At 48.5% G+C, this 19,677-nt stretch overlaps 1 protein-coding gene across 1 annotated transcript; it reads left to right on the forward strand.

Annotated features, from left to right (window-relative positions):
• The first annotated feature begins 4,380 nt into the window (after positions 1 to 4,380).
• Positions 4,381 to 5,670, forward strand: LOC128831801 (PAX-interacting protein 1-like). The gene is made up of 2 exons (XM_054018572.1): positions 4,381 to 4,512; positions 5,110 to 5,670. The coding sequence occupies exons 1-2, from the start codon at positions 4,437 to 4,439 to the stop codon at positions 5,610 to 5,612; spliced, it is 579 nt and encodes a 192-aa protein (XP_053874547.1). The 5' UTR covers positions 4,381 to 4,436; the 3' UTR covers positions 5,613 to 5,670.
• Positions 5,671 to 19,677: the final 14,007 nt, after the last annotated feature.

Here is a 19,677-nt window from a genome sequence, read left to right on the forward strand (position 1 = left end):
GAGAAAGCTGTAGCAGCTCTAGAGTGATACAAAAGGAGGCTGCCACTCTGGACACAGCATGAGAACCGCCGGAACCACATGCAGGTCAATTTTAAGTAACAAAAGAGATCGGAGTGTGGCACCATGTGCTATCTAGTAAATACAATTGCACCCCAAACACTGCTTTGATTTAAAGTTACAAAAAGGCCACAGATGCTTTTTGGCCTCTATGGTAACATCATAATTTACAAGTGCTGGTGGTGCTCCTAGAGCTGCAGTGTCAACAGTATTGGTGAACTTCTTGCCAACTTTATTTCACAAGTGTGTGAAGGGGCATACTGGAAACAGGCCCATCTGCATTTTGTTGTCGGCAGCTTAAGAGAAAACTAAACCTAATATTACTAGGTATGACCAGGGTAGATGAAGAGGACCCTTGAAGGGAGGAGAAAATGATTAAAGGTCCAAATTTCAAAACAGGGTTATGTACTAATGTAGCTCCAAACAACTTGAACATTATTCTTCAAATTTTGCACAAACATTCTCCTTTGTCTTTTTTAGAGTGAATCTGGCTTTTTTTCAGGCTGAACTAATTTTCCAATACAAAGTTGTATGGGAGGGGGGGCTAAAAATAAGGTTTCAAAACAGAAATTGGTCACAACCTTGACTACGGGCAAGTTACCATCTCTCCATAATGCAAAGAAATTATTTTTATTTACTGTATAAATAACTTGAAAAATTCACTGCCACAAAATTATATTGAGGCAAAGAGCTTAATAATAGCATTCAAAACATGATCAGAAATTTGTTACTAATAAAAATATATGCAGGTACATTAGCTATGATAAAAATTATAAGGGAATATACAACTTCATGCTTCAGGATCTAGGCTAAGTACTGAGTGTCTGGGTATGACATTCCGGGGTGTAACCTGAGCCAGTGAGGGGCTGTCACTACCTGCCTGCAACGTTGCGTGCCTCACAATTCTTTGCTGCTGTAGCTCCCGCCTGGGCTGCTCACACAGAGCATGCAGGTAACACCCTGTCTGTGTATAGCTGCAGCCTGCCAGCCACACATCAGTCACACTCTGGCTTCCACCAGCCTTGGTAATTACTTGCAGGGTGACCCCAACGCATCCCAGACTCGGATTTTCCCCAGAAAATGCGTGTTCTGCACTGTCCAGCCCTCTCCTGCTTTTTTACCTATAAAGAGAGAGGTTTTAAGTGAGTACAAGTATAAGGCATTAAAGCCAGAAATGGTTACAAGAGAAATAAAGTGAAAACACTTTCTAAATTTAATAAACTAGACTTGGTTCTAGGTAAAGTTCTTCCACATGCTTCCAGCAACAGGGCTGACCAACTTTCAGGTCAGTATCTGCTCCTAAAGTCCATAGGCTGTTTCTTTTGTCGTCTTAGGTGGAAAAGAGAGAGATGAGTAGAGAGAGAGAACTTGGAGTGTTTTTGCCTCTCACTTTTAAAGCTCAGTCAGCCTTCAGAATGCATTTTCCTGAGGGTCACCCCTAGTTAAAGTTTATTCAAACAGTAAAGAAGGTGACATGGAGTCTGGTGGTAAAAGGGGCTGCATGCTGTTTCCTCTCACCTTTCTTTGGTGAAATACAGATTTTCCTTGTCTCCTGTTTTTCCCCTCTCTCTAAGACCCGGTTTATAACTTAGATGTAAACAAACACTCCTTTGTTTACGACCGGCTTGCCTAGTTCTGCCTAATTGGGGCTATGTGGATTTGAACATATACCACCAACATCATTCAGGGGGATTCATAACTTTATATATAATGGTGCTACATACATTTTACCATGATATTATTGACCAGTGAGTTATTAGTTTTCAAATAATACCTCACGAGGCATATTTTTACAGATTATTACAATGGTGTGTAGGGTGTGTATATGGGGGTACATTCAGTCACACTGGGGTGGGCAAGAAATTCTCCACATGGGCATGTTGTTGTATTAATTCCGATTGTGGGGGGTATGTGTCTTCCTCTGCAATGTTTATGCTGGCCACTGTGAAAGACAGGATACTGGACTAGATGGACTACTGGTCTAATGCAACATAACAGTTTTTATGTTTAATTGTCATAGCCCTCATCCATGTCCCTGCAAGTCGCAATGAAATAACCAGGCCTCTTCAGGAAATCCTTTTTCTCCACCCAAAGTTAGGCTTCATTCTGACGAATCTCATGACAGTTCGTCAGTTGTATAAACATCACTATTTCCTGCTGTATATGCTATGCCTCTCAGCATATATTTTTATGTAGTTTATAAAATGTTCATTCCAGCTCTCTGGGGGGAAACTCCTAGAAATCATAACAACATTAAAATATTTGCATTTGCCCAGAGTTGAAATATTCTAGACAGGGCCCCTTGTACTCTGTGGCACAATGGACCCAGAATCCATGTCAGGTCCCCTTCAGTTCCAAGTCCGGGAACCCGCAATTCCTTGACTGTGTTAATTACATTAATTTGCTGATTTTTTATAGTACATTGCTGAGTCTTCTCTAGCAGTGCAGTAACATCTTTTATGGAGCCCCTGGGTAAGGGGACAAAGTTACTCCCAGTAAGGTCGGATGTTTGGGGTCCATGCAGGTAAAACACCTATCTGCTCAGAGTAGTATGTGGCAAGTGGATAAAGCTGCATACTTCCCAGGCTGGTAAGCAAGGCTGATTGGGCCTGAAGAAGGAGGATTGTGACAGCCAAGGGCCAAGCAGATGGGCTGCAGATGCCAGGCTGAACGCCATCCTTCCTGAGCCTTGAAGTGTGTCAGGGGTTCTGGGGGAGGTAAGGAAGACAACTGAGTGGTACACATGTATCCATGGCCAGATTAAAGCAGAAATACTGTATGTCTGTGCCCAGGGCCCTGGAGCCATGTGATTACATCACACTGTCAGCTTCCATTAGAAAGAAAAATAAGTTCCTAGCCCTCCTGGTTGTGGAGATTTTGAAAACATGACTGTAACCAATGCAGATCTCAGATTGAAGTAATAGCTCATGAGAGCTGTGATGGGGTCATCCTGAACCAGGGAAGGGAGTAGAGCAATGCTGGGCTAGGGAGGCCCTGCCCCTCAACAGGTGCCAGGCATGTTCCCAGTGGAAAAACAGTTTAAAAGGACACTCGTAGGTGAGGAGACAGGGGGAATGAGCTGAATGTGGCATTGGGAAGACAGGCTGATGCTGAGAAGTGTTCCAGGAGTGGAAACAGCTTTGTGAAGGTTACTCTATCACCAGGGTCTTGGGATTTCCCTCTTCTTTAGGAGCTGAAAGTCCTAAAATAGATTTACTGACTGACCAGGACACTAAGATACTGAGGAGAGTCTGCTAAGCCAGTGACTACCCCACAAACTGAGGAGCTCCAGTCTGGTAGAAAGTGACCTTGGGGGGAAATAATTTGGGGGTAGCCCAGTAACAGGGCTGAACACTTTGATAAACTCCTAGTGCCCTGGGTTAGGGCCTGCTACAGTGGGTAGGCAGGCCTGGGTCCCCCTGCCTTGCTCCTTTGTAGTGACTGAACTCTGGGGGTTGATTGAGGCTGCAGCGGGGGACCCCACTGGAACAGACTGACAGAAACTGTAAGGCTGTGAGCTGACTACTAAGGCCTGGTCTACACTACGGGTTTAGGTCGACTTTAGCACCGTTAAACCGAATTAAGCCTGGACACGTCCACACAACGAAGCCCTTTCTTTCGACTTAAAGGGCCCTTTAAACCGGTTTCTTTACACCACCTCCGACGAGGGGATTAGCGATAAAACCGGCCTTTGCGGGTCGGAATTGGGGTAGTGTGGACGGAATTCAACGTTATTGGCCTCCGAGAGCTATCCCACAGTGCTTCATTGTGACCGCTCTGGACAGCGCTCTCAACTCAGATGCACTGACCAGGTAGACAGGAAAAGACCCGCGAAGGTTTGAATTTCATTTCCTGTTTGCCCAGCGTGGAGAGCACAGGTGACCACGCAGAGCTCATCAGCACAGGTAACCGTGATGGAGTCCTCCCAGGATCGCAAAAGAGCTCCAGCATGGACCGAACGGGAGGTACGAGATCTGCTTGCCATATGGGGAGATGAAGCAGTGATAGCTGAACTCCGTAGCAGTAAAAGAAATGGAAAAGTATTAGAAAAGATCTCCAAGGCCATGAAGGACCGAGGCCATAACAGGGACACACAGCAGTGCCGCGTGAAAATTAAGGAGCTACGGCAAGCTTACCACAAAGCCAGAGAAGCAAACGGAAGGTCCGGAGCAGAGCCGCAAACTTGCCGCTACTACGCGGAGCTGCATGCGATCCTAGGGGGTGCAGCCACCACTACCCCAACCGTGTGCTATGACTCTCTCACTGGAGAAACACACAGGGAAGACGGTTCGGGGAACGAGGAAGATGACGATGGAGGTACTGTAGGTAGCTCACAGCAGCAAGGAAGCGGAGAAACCGGTTTCCCCAACAGCCAGGATATGTTTGTGACCCTGGACCTGGAACCAGTAACCCCCGAACTCACCCAAGACCCTCAGGGCACACAGGAGACCTCTGGTGAGTGTAACTTTGTAAATATTTGTAAACATTACAAAAAAAAAGCAAGCGTGTTTAATGATTACTTTGCCCTGGCAATCGCGGCCAGTACATCTACTGGAAAAGTCTGTTAACGTGTATGGGGATGGAGCGGAAATCCTCCAGGGACATCTCCAGAAAGCTCTCCTGGTTGAAATGGGGTGATTTTATTAAGGGGACATTCAGAGGCGCCCGTTCCTGCTCTTCTGACCAGAAATGTTCCCCGCTGTTAACCACGTGGTGGGGGGAGGGGTGAAGTGATCATCCCAGAGAATCGTGGGGGGGGGGGGGGGGGAGGTGGTTTACTTGTGTTTGTGCCACATGTTAACCGGGAAACCGCAGCCCCCTCCTTTTACATTGAAACCCCATTTTAAATGGACAACCCAATTCATCCTTGATATGGGAAATGCGCTGCTGTTTGCAACCTTTCCCGCATGTTAAGAAGGTTAAAAAAGCCAAAACACTGTGGCCTACCATGGCTGCCTGCAAGCCGAAATATGCAACCTTGTAATGAAAGAGTGTACCCATTGTTCTCTAAAATGTGTCTTTTTTAACCACCTCTCTCTTCTCCTCCGCCAGCTGCAAATGTTTCTCCTTCGCAGAGGCTCGTGAACATTAGAAAGAGAAAACGTAGGACGAGGGACGAGATGTTCACGGAGCTGCAGATGTCCGCCCAGGCTGATAGAGCACAGCAGAATGCGTGGAGGCAGTCAATGTCGGAGATGAGAAAAGCCCAATATGAACGAGAGGAGAGGTGGCGGGCTGAATCGCGGGAAGAACAGAGCAAGTGGCGGGCTGAAGACGATAGGTGGCGTCAGCTTGCAGACAGACGGCAAGAGGCAATGCTCCGTCTGCTGGAGCATCAAACTGATATGCTCGAGCATATGGTTGAGTTGCAGGAAAGGCAGCAGGAGCAGAGACCGCCGCTACAGCCCCTGTGTAACCAACAGCCCTCCTCCCCAAGTTCCATAGCCTCCTCACCCAGACGCCCAAGAACACGGTGGGGGGGCCTCCGTCCACCCAGTCACTCCACCCCAGATGATCGCCCAAGCATCAGAAGGCTGGCCTTCAATAAGAGTTAAAGTTTTAAAATGCAGTGTGTCCTTTTCCATCCCTCCTCCCCCACCCATCCCAGGCTACCTTGGCAATTATCCCCCTACCTCTGTAAGGAACTAATAAAGAATGCATGAATGTGAAAAAACAATGACTTTATTGCCTCTGCAAGCGGGAGGGGAGGGTGGGGTGGGGTGGTTGGTTTACAGGGAAGTAGAGTGAACTGGGTCGGGGGGGGGGGGGTTGGAGGGTTCATCAAGGAGAAACAAACAGAAGTTTCACACAGTAGCCTGGCCAGTCACAAAACTCGTTTTCAAAGCTTCTCTGATGCGCACCGCGCCCTGCTGTGCTCCTCTAACCGCCCTGGTGTCTGGCTGCGCGTAATCAGCGGCCAGGCGAGTTGCCTCAACCTCCGACCCAGCCATAAATGTCTCCCCCTTACTCTCACAGATATTGTGGAGCGCACAGCAAGCAGCAATAACAATGGGGATATTCTTTTCGCTGAGGTCTGAGCGAGTCAGTAAGCTGCGCCAGCGCGCTTTTAAACGTCCAAATGCACATTCCACCACCATTCGGCACTTGCTCAGCCTGTAGTTGAACAGGTCCTGACTCCTGTCCAGGCTGCCTGTGTACGGCTTCATGAGCCATGGCATTAAGGGGTAGGCTGGGTCCCCAAGGATCACGATAGGCATTTCAACATCACCAATGGTCACTTTCTGGTCCGGGAAGAAAGTCCCTTCCTCCAGCTTTCGAAACAGAGCAGAGTTCCTGAAGACGCGAGCATCATGTACCTTTCCCGGCCATCCCACGTTGATGTTGGTGAAACGTCCCTTGTGATCCACCAGGGCTTGCAGCAGCATTGAAAAGTACCCCTTGCGGTTTACGTAGTCGGTGGCTTGGTGCTCCGGTGACAAGATAGGGATATGGGTTCCGTCTATGGCCCCGCCACAGTTTGGGAATCCCATTTCAGCAAAACCATCCACTATTGACTGCACGTTTCCCAGAGTCACTACCCTTGCTATCACCAGGTCTTTCATTGCCCTGGCAAATTGGATCACAGCAGCCCCCACCGTAGATTTGCCCACTCCAAATTGATTCCCGACTGACCGGTAGCTGTCTGGCGTTGCAAGCTTCCACAGGGCTATCGCCACTCGCTTCTCAACTGTGAGGGCTGCTCTCATCTTGGTATCCTGGCGTTTCAGGGCAGGGGAAAGCAAGTCACAAAGTTCCATGAAAGTGCCCTTACGCATGCGAAAGTTTCGCAGCCACTGGGAATCGTCCCATACCTGCAGCACGATGCGGTCCCACCAGTCTGTGCTTGTTTCCCGGGCCCAGAATCGGCGTTCCACGGCATCAACCTGCCCCAGTGACACCATGATTTCCACATTGCTGGGGCCTGTGCCTTGTGAGAGGTCTATGTCCATGTCAATTTCCTCATCACTCTCGTCGCCGCGCTGCAATCGCCTCCTCGGCTGGTCCGGGTTTCGCCTTGGCATGTCCTGGCTCTGCATATACTCCAGGACAATGCGCATGGTGTTCATAGTGCTCATAATTGCCGCGGTGATCTGAGCGGGCTCCATGATCCCAGTGCTAGCTATGGCGCCTGGTCAGAAAAAAGGCGCGAAAGTATTATCTGATGGACCAGGAGAAGGAGGGAGGGCGGGAGGGAGGGAGGGCCGAGTGACGACATGGCGTACAGGTACAGGAACAGGGAGAAACACAAACAACTGTCACACAGAATGGTCCCCCCAAAGATTAAACTGGAAACCCTGGGCTTAGCAGGCCGTTGATTTCACGGAGGAAGGGGAAGCAAATGAACACAGAACAAATCTATTTTTTACATCTTAAGGTGGCAGCCGACGGTGCAGCATGAGTGATAGCCTCTCCAGTATGATGACGATGGGTACCAATCATAATATACCATCATCTGCAAAAAGGCAAGGGGCTGCTGCTGTGTAGCAATGCAGCCCCACGTCTGCCAGCCCCACGTCCGCCAGCACCCAGCATCGCCCTCGGCCTCTTCTGGGTGCTTAGCAGACAATACTGGGCAATTGGCAGAAAATAGTATATTACGACTGGTAACCATCATCATCAAAACAGTAGCATGTCTGCCCAGGTGGCCATGATTGACAGCCATACCAGTATGACGACGATGGGTACCAGTCATAATATACCATCGCCTGCAAGGGGCTGGTGCAATGCAGCCCTACGGCTGCCAGCCCCACGACTATCACTCATGCTACACCGTCTACCGCCAAAAGGCAGTTAGCAGCTGCTGCTGTGTAGCAATGCAGTCCCACGTCTGCCGGCACCCAGAGGACATATGGTGACGGTGAGCTCAGCTGAGCTGAGCGGGCTCCATGCTTGCCATGGTATGTTGTCTGCACAGGTAACCCAGGTAAAAAGGCGCGAATCTATTGTCTGACGTTGCTGTGACGAGGGGGGAGGGGCCTGACGACATGTACCCAGAACCGCCCACGACACTGTTTTGCATCATCCGGGCATTGGGATCTCAACCCAGAATTCAAAGAAAAGGCGCGAACCGCTTCTCGGCTCTCTGAGCTGTGGCGCAAACGTAGTATCTGACGGCCTAGGGGAAGGAGGGAGGGGGGCCGAGTGACGACATGGCGTACAGGCACAGGGAATTAAAATAAAGAACGGTGGCTGTGCATCAGGGAGAGACACAAACAACTGTCACAGACTGGTCCCCCCCAAAGATTAAACTGAAAACCCTGGGTTTAGCAGGCCGTTGATTTGACGGAGGGAGGGGGAAGCAAATGAATACAGAGCAAATCTATTTTTTACATCTTAAGACGACGGTGCAGCGTGACTGATAGCCCTCGGCATCTTTCTGGGTGCTTGGCAGCAAATACGGGGCGGTGTATGACGATGGTCTTCAGGCCTATTGCACAATCGGCTGCTCGGGGAAGACTCTGCTAACGTACGATGACCCGACTTGTAATAGGACGGCTAACAGTCGTAATACACCATTTACTGCCAAAAGGCAAGCCCCACGGCTGCCAGCACCCAGATCGCCGATGAAGGCTACCAGTCTACTGCACCATCTACCGCCAAAAGGCAGTTAGCAGCTGCTGCTGTGTAGCAATGCAGTCCCACGTCTGCCGGCACCCAGAGGACATATGGTGACGGTGAGCTCAGCTGAGCTGAGCGGGCTCCATGTTGTCTGCACAGGTAACCCAGGTAACCCAGGTAAAAAGGCGCGAATCTATTGTCTGCCGTTGCTGTGACGGGGGAGGGAGGGGCCTGACGACATGTACCCAGAACCGCCCGCGACACTGTTTTGCATCATCCGGGCATTGGGATCTCAACCCAGAATTCCAAGGGGCGGCAGAAACTGCGGGAACTGTGGGATAGCTGTGGGATAGCTACCCATAGTGCAATGCTCCGGAAGTCGACGCTAGCCTCGTACTGTGGACGCGGTCCGCCGACTAGAGCACCTAGAGCATTTTATTGTGTGGACACACACAATCGGCTGTATACAACCGATTTCAATAAAACCGGCTTCTATAAATTCGAACTAATTTCGTAGTGTAGACATACCCTAAGACATCTGGACATCAGACATTCCTGCTCCAGAGGTGTAAATTGCTTTATTAATCTCAATGGGGTGTTAACTCTAAAACCCTCTGCTCTGGTGGGCGTTACCAGTAGAGGACTGTGGCCTTGGCTACACTTGCAGATGTACAGCTCTGTGACTTAAACCTGACTTCGTACAGCTGAGTAGGGAAAGCGCAGCAGTCTGTCCACACTGACAGCTGCCCAGCGCACTGTCGTGGCCACATTTGCGGCAATTGCAGCGCTATTGGGAGCGGTGCATTATGGGCAGCTAGCCCACAGAGCACCTTTTCCCATTCTGGCGCCGTGGGTTGTGGGAAGGGGGTGTGGATGTGGGGGATTCTGGGTCCTGTCCCAATGCCCCGTGATGCATTGCTTCGCATCCCATAAATCCCTTTGTTTCCGTCCACCTTTGGCGCCATCTTTCAACGGTTTCTGTGCAGCGCGATCTGTCTGCGGGAAATGGAGTCCGAACTGCTGAGGCGTATGCTGACGAGTCTCACCAGCACGTCACGTTTGGCTGTCGAACTATTCCTTAAGATCCAAAGTGACAGTGAGAGTGAGGGTGAGGAGTCCGACGATGCTATTGAGCCTCGTAACGCCTACGACACGAAATTGCTTGTGGCATTCACGGACATGCTCAGCACCGTGGAACGCCGCTTTTGGGCTCGGGAAACAAGCACCGAGTGGTGGGATCACATTGTCATGGAAGTCTGGGATGACAAGCAGTGGCTGCAGAACTTTCGGATGAGAAAAGCCACTTTCCTGGGACTGTGTGAGGAGCTTGCCCCCACCCTGCGGCGCAAGGACACGAGATTGAGAGCTGCCCTGCCAGTGGAGAAGTGAGTGGCTATTGCAATCTGGAAGCTGGCAACTCCAGACAGCTACCGGTCAGTCACAAACCAGTTTGGAGTGGGAAAGTTGACCGTTGGAATCATGTTGATGCAAGTTTGCAAGGCCATTAATCGCATCCTACTCAGAAGAACCATGACTCTGGGTAACGTGCAGGAAATAGTGGATGGCTTTGCACAAATGGGGTTCCCTAACTGTGGAGGGGCGATAGATGGGACGCACATTCCTATTCTGGCACCACTCCACCTAGGATCCGAGTACGTTAATCGGAAGGGGTATTTCTCTATGGTTCTCCAGGCGCTTGTGGATCACCGTGGGCGTTTCATTGACATTAACACAGGCTGGCCCGGAAAGGTGCATGACGCACACATCTTTCGGAACACTTGGCTGTTCAGGAAGATGCAGGCCGGGACTTTTTTCCCAGAGTGGAAGATCACGATAGGGGAAGTTGAAATGCCCATTGTGATCCTTGGAGATCCCGCTTACCCGTTAATGCCGTGGCTCATGAAACCCTACACAGGGAGCCTTGACGGCAGCAAGGAACGGTTCAACTACAGGCTGAGCTGGTGCCGAATGACTGTGGAGTGTGCCTTTGGCCGTTTAAAGGTCCACTTGCGAGCTCTGTATGGAAGCTGGACTTGGCTGAAAACAGCATCCCCGCGGTTATATCCGCGTGCTGTGTCCTCCATAATATTTGTGAAGGGAAGGGTGAAGCTTCACTCAGGCATGGACCTCTGAGGTTCAACACCTGGAGGCTGAATTTGCACAGCCAGAGAGCAGGGCCCAGTGCAGGGCTGCAAGGATTAGGGATGCCTTGAGGGAGCAATTTGAGGCTGAAAACCAGCAGTGATATCTGGTGCCCTGCACGGGAGTGAAGTGCAGTAGTTCCAATCTTTAGGAATCAGTGTCTGCTTAGCAGACAAGCAGACTTGCAGTGCCTGTTTATTTCCTGGGCTAAGGAGTCTTTTACTTTATGCAATAATAAAAAATGTTTTCAAAGCCAAAGAATCCATTTATTGAAAAGAAAAAAAAAATATTTATTGAAAAGAAGGGGGTGGAGTGGAGAATGGTACAATCACAGATTCGCGTATGTCCTGTCTGGTGTGCTGTGCAGTGAGTGCTGCACTTCAGGACAGCTATACTGCATGGTGATGGGGGTTGAGTGCAGAGGGTAAGGGTCGTGGTTTTCAGGGCTGGGTGGTGAAGATACTGATGTTGGAGGCAGCGGGTGGCGTGAAGAACACGGACGTTGGGGAAAGTGGGTTGGAGGTGACAGTGGGGCACATGGGAAAGAGTTTTGGGACCAGGGCTGTGGGGGGGGTGGCGTTTGCATTTGCGGTACTGCTCCTCTTTCTGTATGGCTACCAGCTCCTGGATAGCATCTGCTTGGTGCTCCAGGATGCTTATGAGCCTATCAGTGCTTTGCCGCCGGAGCACGGTGCTTTGCTGCCAGTGCGCTGCGTTTTCCTGGTGGATCCTGCTTTCTCTCTCCCTCCAGTTTTTCATTCTCTTTAATAGATTGCCGCATCACTTCTTGCGGCATGTCTTCTTTGCTTTTTCGCGGTCTCTTCCTGAGTCTTTGCAGTCTCTGAGCAGGCGATAAGAGGAACGGCTGAGGTCTCAAGGTTGATGCAGCTGTATAGGCAAAATGCAACATTTAACAGAGGCAGCATTGTTTATACCAGACAGAGTAATGATTCCCCCCGCACTTAAGGAGTAGAAAACACACAGGGTCTACACAATAGCATAATTTTCCCGTCCGAAACAGAGCACACATATCCCACGGGAGCCTCAAAATGGTAAGTAAGGGGAGCTGATTGTTTCAGGGCTGCACTGTCCTCTGGGTTTCTGTGCCTTGGGGAGAGCCAACAGCTTCGGGGGCACCTACACTGAACACTGTCCCAACATTTTCCACAGGAGTTCGTCCTGGACGATATCTCGCTGCTGAGGGTGACCTGGGAAGCAAGGGAGGGTCTTCTACTGCAATGCGGCTTCCGCCCTGGCCCATATGCAGCTTGCCTGTGTGCAGCAATGGTCCCCCTGCCCCTCGTGGCACAGTGGCGCGGACACATTAGCCTGGCTGGGACAAGGACCACGGTGGCTCTCCCGATAAATCTGCGCAAGCGCATTGCACACATTCTGGATGAGACATTCGAGGAGATTACTGAGGCCGATTACCGTGATGTGATAAACCACAGCAATGCACTATTCCGCATCCAGGCATGCATGCCTAACCCTCCTCTCCCAAAGACCCGCACCAAAAAAATTCCTTCCCGAAAAAAAAAAAAAACGCTTACTGGGAACTTGCTCGTCTGTTTGTCCTCCACCAAGTACCGGCCGCTGCGACTGGCTACCTTCCTCCTGGCTTGAGAAGAGCTCCTGGCTGCATGGCTCCAGGGATTCCGGGGTGTCTCCATCCGGCCCACCACCATCACTCCCGTTTTCCTCCTCCTCCTCCTCCACCCACCCCCCCGGCTCTGAAGTGTCCATGATGGTGCTCGGAGTGGAGGTGGGGTTAACCCCAAGTATCGCATCCAGCTCTTTGTAGAATCGGCAGATCGTGGGGGGAGCACCCGAGCGGCCGTTTGCATCGTGGGCTTTGCAGTAGGCAATCCGCAGCTCCTTCATTTTAATCCTGCACTGCAGGGCGTCCCGGCCCTGGCCCCTTTCCATCATGTCCTTTGATACCTTCCCGAAGGTATTGTAATTCCTACGGCTGAAGCGCAGCTGGGACTGTACAGCTTCCTCCCCCCAAACACTGATGAGGTCCAGCAACTCGCCATTGCTCCATGCTGGGGCTCGCTTGGCGCGTGGAGGCAAGGTCACCTGGAAAGATTTGCTAATAGCACTCCACGCCACGCCGGGCTGAGCAAACAGGAAGGGGATTTTTAAAATTCCCGGGGAATATAAAGGGTCGGTCACATGGTTGGTTACCTGAAGCCAGGGCAGTAGAGTTTGAAGTGATGACCAGAGTGGCTAGAACAGGCATTGTGGGATACTGCCGAATAATTCTGGAGGCCATTCACAGCGCATTGGGTGGCCACACTGGCGCTGCAGCGGCAGCGCAATACTTGCTATTCCTCTCGGAGAGGTGGAGTACATGCAGCGCTGCAACCATGGAGATACAGCGCTGCAAATGTCTTGCCAGTGTGGATGGGGAGTGAGTTACAGCGCTGGGGGAGCCTTTACAGCGCTGTAACTCGCAAGTGTAGCCAAGGCCTGTGTGTGCAGCAAGGGGGGAAGAGGGCGGCAGGCCAGGCCCACCCAGCCACACAGGTGATACAATTGTGATGCTGAAGTAATTACTGATACCTCTGCCCCTTACTTCCTGCTGTACTTGCGGCTTCTGATTAGAGAGTGGCCCCTGCTGCCACTCCTGTGGGGAAGGACAAAAGGAAGTCCTATGCTGCTGCTATTCCAATAGGGTTGCCAAACCTCTAGGATTGTCCTGGAGTCTCCAGGAATTAAAGAGTAATCTTTAATTAAAGATTATGTCATGTGATGAAACCCCCAGGAATATGTCCAACCAAAATTGGCAACCCTAATTCCACGTGATGCTACGTGGGAGGTGGGGATGGGGGCCCGGTCATGGTGTGTCTAAGGCCCCAGGCTGCCTTAAACCAGTCCAATTTAACTGTACTCTGCCCAGTGCTCATGGCTCATTGCCTTGGCCCCTGGTTGCTATGTTCTCCCCTCAGGGGACACACCTTTAGAAATAGGCAAGGAAGATCCTGATGAGTCAGGAGAATTGTTCTGCTTTCTAGGGCTCTGTTAGGGCAGCTGCTTGTGTCACACACTCCCCCTTGTGGTGAAAGCAGCACAGAAAGAGAAAGTTGTAGCTAAGTTCCACTGGAGCTGACAGAACAAAGTGTCAGACATCTGGCTGCTGCAAAATTACAGATTCTGTGGCCAGAATATAGAATCCTATAGAAATTTGGCAATATGCCAAATTCTGTGGGGGAAAATGGCTTGAGTAGGAATCAGAAAGTCTATGGGGCTCTGGTCATAAGAAGCATTTAATATTGAACTCTTGTAGGTCTGTAATAAGTAAAGAACATACATGGGAGCAGGATATGCTGTGCCCAGAAGGAAACAACAAGATGCAAAGTCAGAATCTGAGAAAATCCACCTCAAGATTTCCTCAGGTCCTGGAAACCAGCCTGGATAAATTTCCAGCCTCATCATCGTGGCCATTTCCCCAGCTTGTTGGCTATACAGATTGTCAGTACTAAAAATAGTCCTCATTGGCATGCTAGCAGGAGCTTGTCAAATGAGAAGGAAAGCAATGTGTCATTTCTGAGGAGGTGGATGCAATGTTTAGGCATATGGCACCAAGCCAGAAACAATCCACCACATTATGGCAAGCGTCCCACTATCTGCATCAATCCGATATTTAACTACGCTGACATATCAGTTGTAAGCTGGAGAATATCTAGGAACTTATAATAATTCCTGTAGAAAAATAAAAAAATACTACCGTATGATACAATGTTGGGTATATATTGAAAGTTCACTTGGGACTTGCTGCGGTTACTTTTAGACCAGAGAGAAACAAGCTCAGCTAAACTGAGGAACCAATGTAGTCCAAAAGCATGGTATAAAGATGGCAAGGACAGAACTCTTCCTGATCTCTTTAGGGAAAATATTCTATAGCCCTCGACCTGTTAAGAAAACTGTACATCCAGCTACTCTTAGAGTAAATATAAGCTATTCTAGACATACATACCAGACAATCATAGCTGTAATGGTAAGTTAGTGTGGGCCTATTCCACAAACACTTTGTAAATCAATACCAGAAACTTGAGGAGACCTATGGTGAGCAAGGCTAGGTTGTGGAGCACCAACATGATATGCTTTGTATAGATCATCTTTCTCAGGAGATGGGCTTCCTCACTGTGAGCAAATTAGATGCATCATGAATTTCTTGTCTTGGTGTAAGTACTCGTAAACTGAGTTAAAATGGTCCGACCTAGAGGTAAGTTGGTCATTTACCAAGAAGAATGACCAGAGGATCTGGCCAAAGTCTTTAAAGTTCACTCGAGCACACACATTCTTTCTTTTCAGAGTCCTCCGATCTTCCCCCAAATCTAATTGGTTGTTGCCTTATCCCAGAAACAGATAGTTAAACAAAAACATTTACTTTTAGAAATAATACCCTGACCCAGCAGGCACATGCATGGACCTAACTGAAGGATCATGGCCTAGGACAGTGGAGAAAACAAATTAATTCAGGGGAGAGACATTGCTGTGTAATCATAGGAATACAACAAATATATGCACAGATATCCCCTCAAAAAGGCAGAAGACCCTATTGATAAAAAGGGCTATGCATGCTTCCGGGAAGATTGCACGTAGCTTCTCATGAGGAAAGTGTTGTGGTTGCATTTGGAAAATACTTTGTTCTTGTTCCAAAATAGGGAGTTCAGTTGTATTGAAATAATTAGGACTCGTTTTTTGTATGGTTTGTTTGTAACCTTCTTCATGAAGAAGGTATCCAGATCCTTTTAAGATGAGCAATTGTATCTGGATTATGTTTCTTTTTCCAACATGCAGCTAGGCAGCACCTTGCTACAAATAAGATAAGAAATACATTTTTCAGTGGGCCAACCCCTTTCAAAGGAAGACCCAGAAATATCACTAAGGATCCAAGGGAAGTTTGCATCTAGTGATTTCAAAGATACCCATCAGGATTTTGAAAACCACTTTTTTATTGACAACCATTCTGTTTTGATGGGTACAGAATTATGGCTGTAGCAGTCTCCTAATGTAACACTGACAGACCCCCGTCATCAATGTGAGGGATCAAACCAGGGATCTCTAAAGCTTAGTGTATGAGCCTCTACTGTAGCAGACTCATCAAACTCTAGACTGTCTAGGTGCCACTAGAGGGGGACAGAGTGCCTCACCAAGCAGGCATGGGTTACAGTAGTTTTTATCTTCTGCCTCTGCTCCGAAGCTCAAATGTGGAAGAATAAGAACAGCTTGGCATCCTTCCATTTTCTTTTTAGTAGCTGAAAAGACCATAGGCTAGCTCATCCCCTGTGCTGAGGCCACTTTGCCACAAAGTGACTCTAAAGCTGGTGTATCTGGCCACTGGTGAATTCCCAAGTGAGGTGGGAGGCTTAGGTAGAGATTGGTCCCTGCTTCTGGAGTGCCCCTACATTCTAGAATAGCCTTTTGGAGCTGCATTTTATAGGAACCTCAAGCTGCAGATTGGCCCAGGATCAGAGAACGCAAAGGGGTTAAAATTATGGAAGGCCCAGAGACTGGGGAAATGCAACTCCTTCTCAGCTGGGGATGCTAAAATAGGTAGAATTGCCCCTTCCATTTCAGTACACTTCAGTCACTATGAGGGATGTGAGTAATGCTCAACCTTAAAGCCTCCTTGGTACACGTCCTTGGTACACCAACTTGTGAGCTGAGCTAAGAGGAGCTCTCCGTGGGCTGCCGTGCAGGAACTGGGCCCTTAGCCTTATCTCAAGAGCAAGACAATCAGGACTATGACTTCTTAATGTATTAATTGAAATTAGGCTTCATATAAGCAATCTGGAACATTTTGATGTAGAAGTGGACTTTGTAAACCGGGTGTGTGATTGATTATACGTGTGTGTGTGTGTGATTCCTACCATGCTACAGATTTTCTACAAGTATAAATCATCACTCCATGCCAGAGAGACTCTTTATTAAAGCAATGGAATAAAATAAACCCTTCAACCCACCATAACTTTATCTACACTGCTTTAAATTCACATCGTAGTTTAATTTGCAATTGCTTCCCCATGTAGACAATCACTCTAGCATCTTTAGACTGATATAACTGCATCCACATGAGGGGGATTCTACTGTTTTTAGTTGAAACAGTACATCAATTTTGTGTGTAGACAGGCCCTTAGTGTAAATGAGAATCAGGTCCAAAGAGGGAAAGTCATCTCAGTGCCGAGGATGAATTTCACCCAAAGAGCAATGATATTACAGAATGAAATATTTAAGTGATTTTATCAGTTAAAGTCCCAGTCCTTAATTATGCATGTTGTCCTATTGGGGCAGATGATCTTCTCCCTTGTTCACCAGAAGCAGAGCCAGCTCATAGGCATCCCTCCACACAACCACTTGACTTCCATGCAGGGGACATGTTGAGGGCAGGTCTGGAGCAGCCTGATATGCTCTGACCAGCCCCAACTAGTGGATGGTTCCTAGGGAATCATACTCAGCTGGTGCAAGTTTGAGGAGTCACCAAACTACTCTAACCTGCACTCAGGGCAGTGACAGAAAATCATCCATGATCCCCCTCCCCAGCAACTCCCATAACTTGCTACCTTCAGCAGAATCTGGACACAGCAGAGATTCTACCCCAATAATGTCAATGGAACGACTTGTATCATAGAGTACAGGCGCTGTGTGTATGAGTGATGTTGCTCTCTCATGACTAGTCCAGAGAGAGAAAAAGGGGCTTACCAGAGGTGACACTGAGGTTGGGGGGCACGTGGGTCACATGCCCCCCCCCCAGATTTCTGCCTCCCATTTAGGTTTTCAAACTGGGGAATGTGCCCCCCCCCCCAGGGAAGGCACGCCCCACAGTTCGAAAACCATAGCCTTCTGCCAGGAGCCGGTAGATTGGAAGCTGGTGGGAGCCATTCAGGCCCCTGGCCCTCCGCACTGTGGGAGCTGTGGCATTGGCTGGCTGCCCAGCAGCCCTCCCTGCCCTGCTTCTGAGCCAGGCCACCTCTGCACAGGCAGGCACTCCCCAGACAGGGCAGGCAGCACAGCATGTGCTCTTGCTTCTCTCCTGAAGGAGCCCGGTGCCAGCTGATGCCCCCTGGAGCCAGTGCCTGCCTGTGGAGCCCATCTGCTATGAGATGCTCCTCGAGGCACTCATTTGATACTGCCCTGGTGCTCCTGGCTCTGCTGCTGCTTCTCAGTCCAGATGCGATGCATGGTGTGGTCACGTGCCCCCCCACCATCAAGAGTTACGCATCGTCTCTGGGGCCTACTGTTACTGTCAGTAATGGGAGATTTTCTTCAGCTCAAGAAGTGGATGGGGGACTAGGCTGTAGTCCCAGCTCTATATATGTGGCTGTTGTCCTCAAAATATGAATTAATTATGGCATGAATAAGGATTACTTACTGGATTAGGCATTAAAGTGTTCTTGCAAAGTACTCTGAAACTGGAAAAAGCACTCTGTTGGAAATAAGCAGTAGGCACTGGGAAATAAAGTTTGGGCAATTAAACAAAGTATGTGTGTTCCCCATAGAACTAAATAAAAATAGATCTTAGAATATACAAATGGCCATACTGGGTCAGACCAATGGTCCAGCTAGCCCAGTATCCTGTCTTCCAACAGTGGCAGATGCTTCAGAAGGAATGAAAAGAACAGGGTAATTTATTGAATGATCCATCCCCTATCATCCAGTCCCAGCTTCTAGCATTCAGTGGATTAGGGACACCCACAGCATGGGGTTGAGTCCCTGTCCATCTTGCCAAGTAGCTGTTGATGGAGCTATCCTCCATGAAGGTATCGTATTCTTTTTTTGAACCCCGTTATAGTTTAGGCCTTCGCAGCATCCCCTGGCAATGAGTTCCACAGATCGAATGTGCCTTGTATAAAGTACTTCCTTATGTTTGTTTTAAACCTGCTACCTATTAATTTAATTGGGTGACCCCTGGTTCTTGTGTTTTGTGAAGATAGCTTTTCCTCATTCACTTTCTTCACACCATTCATGATTTTATACACCTGAAAACAATAATAAAAAACTCATGGGGCTGACATATAAGGCATGACTGGCACTGATTATATTCTATTACAGTGGCTAAACTTAGAATTTGAAAAGAATGCTAACATTACAGATGACATGAAAGAGAATGCTTTATAAAAAAATTAAAATCTTCTGTTTCTTATCAAAGTGGTAAAGTAGACTTGTTTTCCATATGCATTATTTATATTAAACGGGGAGACTTGACTGATTGCAAGATTTGAGGTATTTCATTACCAATATTTTCTAGATGTGTTTCTACAATATCAAGTACAACAGGGTTTCCAGATGCTGCCATAAAAAAAAATAATAATTTCATATTTCCCATCTAATAATTTCTATATATGGAGAAGAGTTTTTCTGTTCCAGAATCTGAAAAGGGTCACTAAATTTACATGGCTTTTTTTTTAAAATCAAATCCAGATTTACAAACAATCCGCAATTCTGCATACTTGGCATTATAGTGTGTAACTCTGAACCATTTGTATTTGGTCCCTTACAGTCTGCTGTGCTGAGTTGTATTGCACCATTTTATCAGGCTTAGCCTTTTGGAGCTCCAGGGACACAGCTTCCCTCATAGACAAAGGCCTAAAATTCGATAGACATAGCAACAAAATTAGCAACATAGGTAGTCGACCTAACCCCCCTGTAGATGCAGCTAGATAGACAGTAGGGTGCTTCCATCGACCTCGCTACTGCTTCTTCGATAGATTGATTACCTACTGTGATGGTTCTCTGGTTGCTCAGGACTGTGAGTCACCTTGTTACCTGCTGCCTCCAGCAAGAAAGAGACTTGCTGGTGCTTAACTGGCTGTCAGCTCCCTGACACCATGTGTGTGTCAGTTACCCAAACAATCTCCGTGTGCTATGCCAGCCCATGTAGTGTTCATTCCCTTATCCACTGAACAATCACAG

The sequence above is a fragment of the Malaclemys terrapin genome, chromosome 1 (assembly GCF_027887155.1).
Source record: "Malaclemys terrapin pileata isolate rMalTer1 chromosome 1, rMalTer1.hap1, whole genome shotgun sequence".
Lineage (NCBI taxonomy): Eukaryota > Metazoa > Chordata > Testudines > Emydidae > Malaclemys > Malaclemys terrapin.

What these genes read in the sequence shown, in the direction of transcription:
- LOC128831801 (XM_054018572.1), top strand. Translation starts at nt 4,437, where the DNA reads ATGTTTGTGACCCTGGACCTGGAACCAGTAACCCCCGAACTCACCCAA. An exon ending in GGGCACACAGGAGACCTCTG is followed by an intron (nt 4,513 to 5,109) that starts GTGAGTGTAACT and finishes CTCCTCCGCCAG; the next exon opens with CTGCAAATGTTTCTCCTTCG.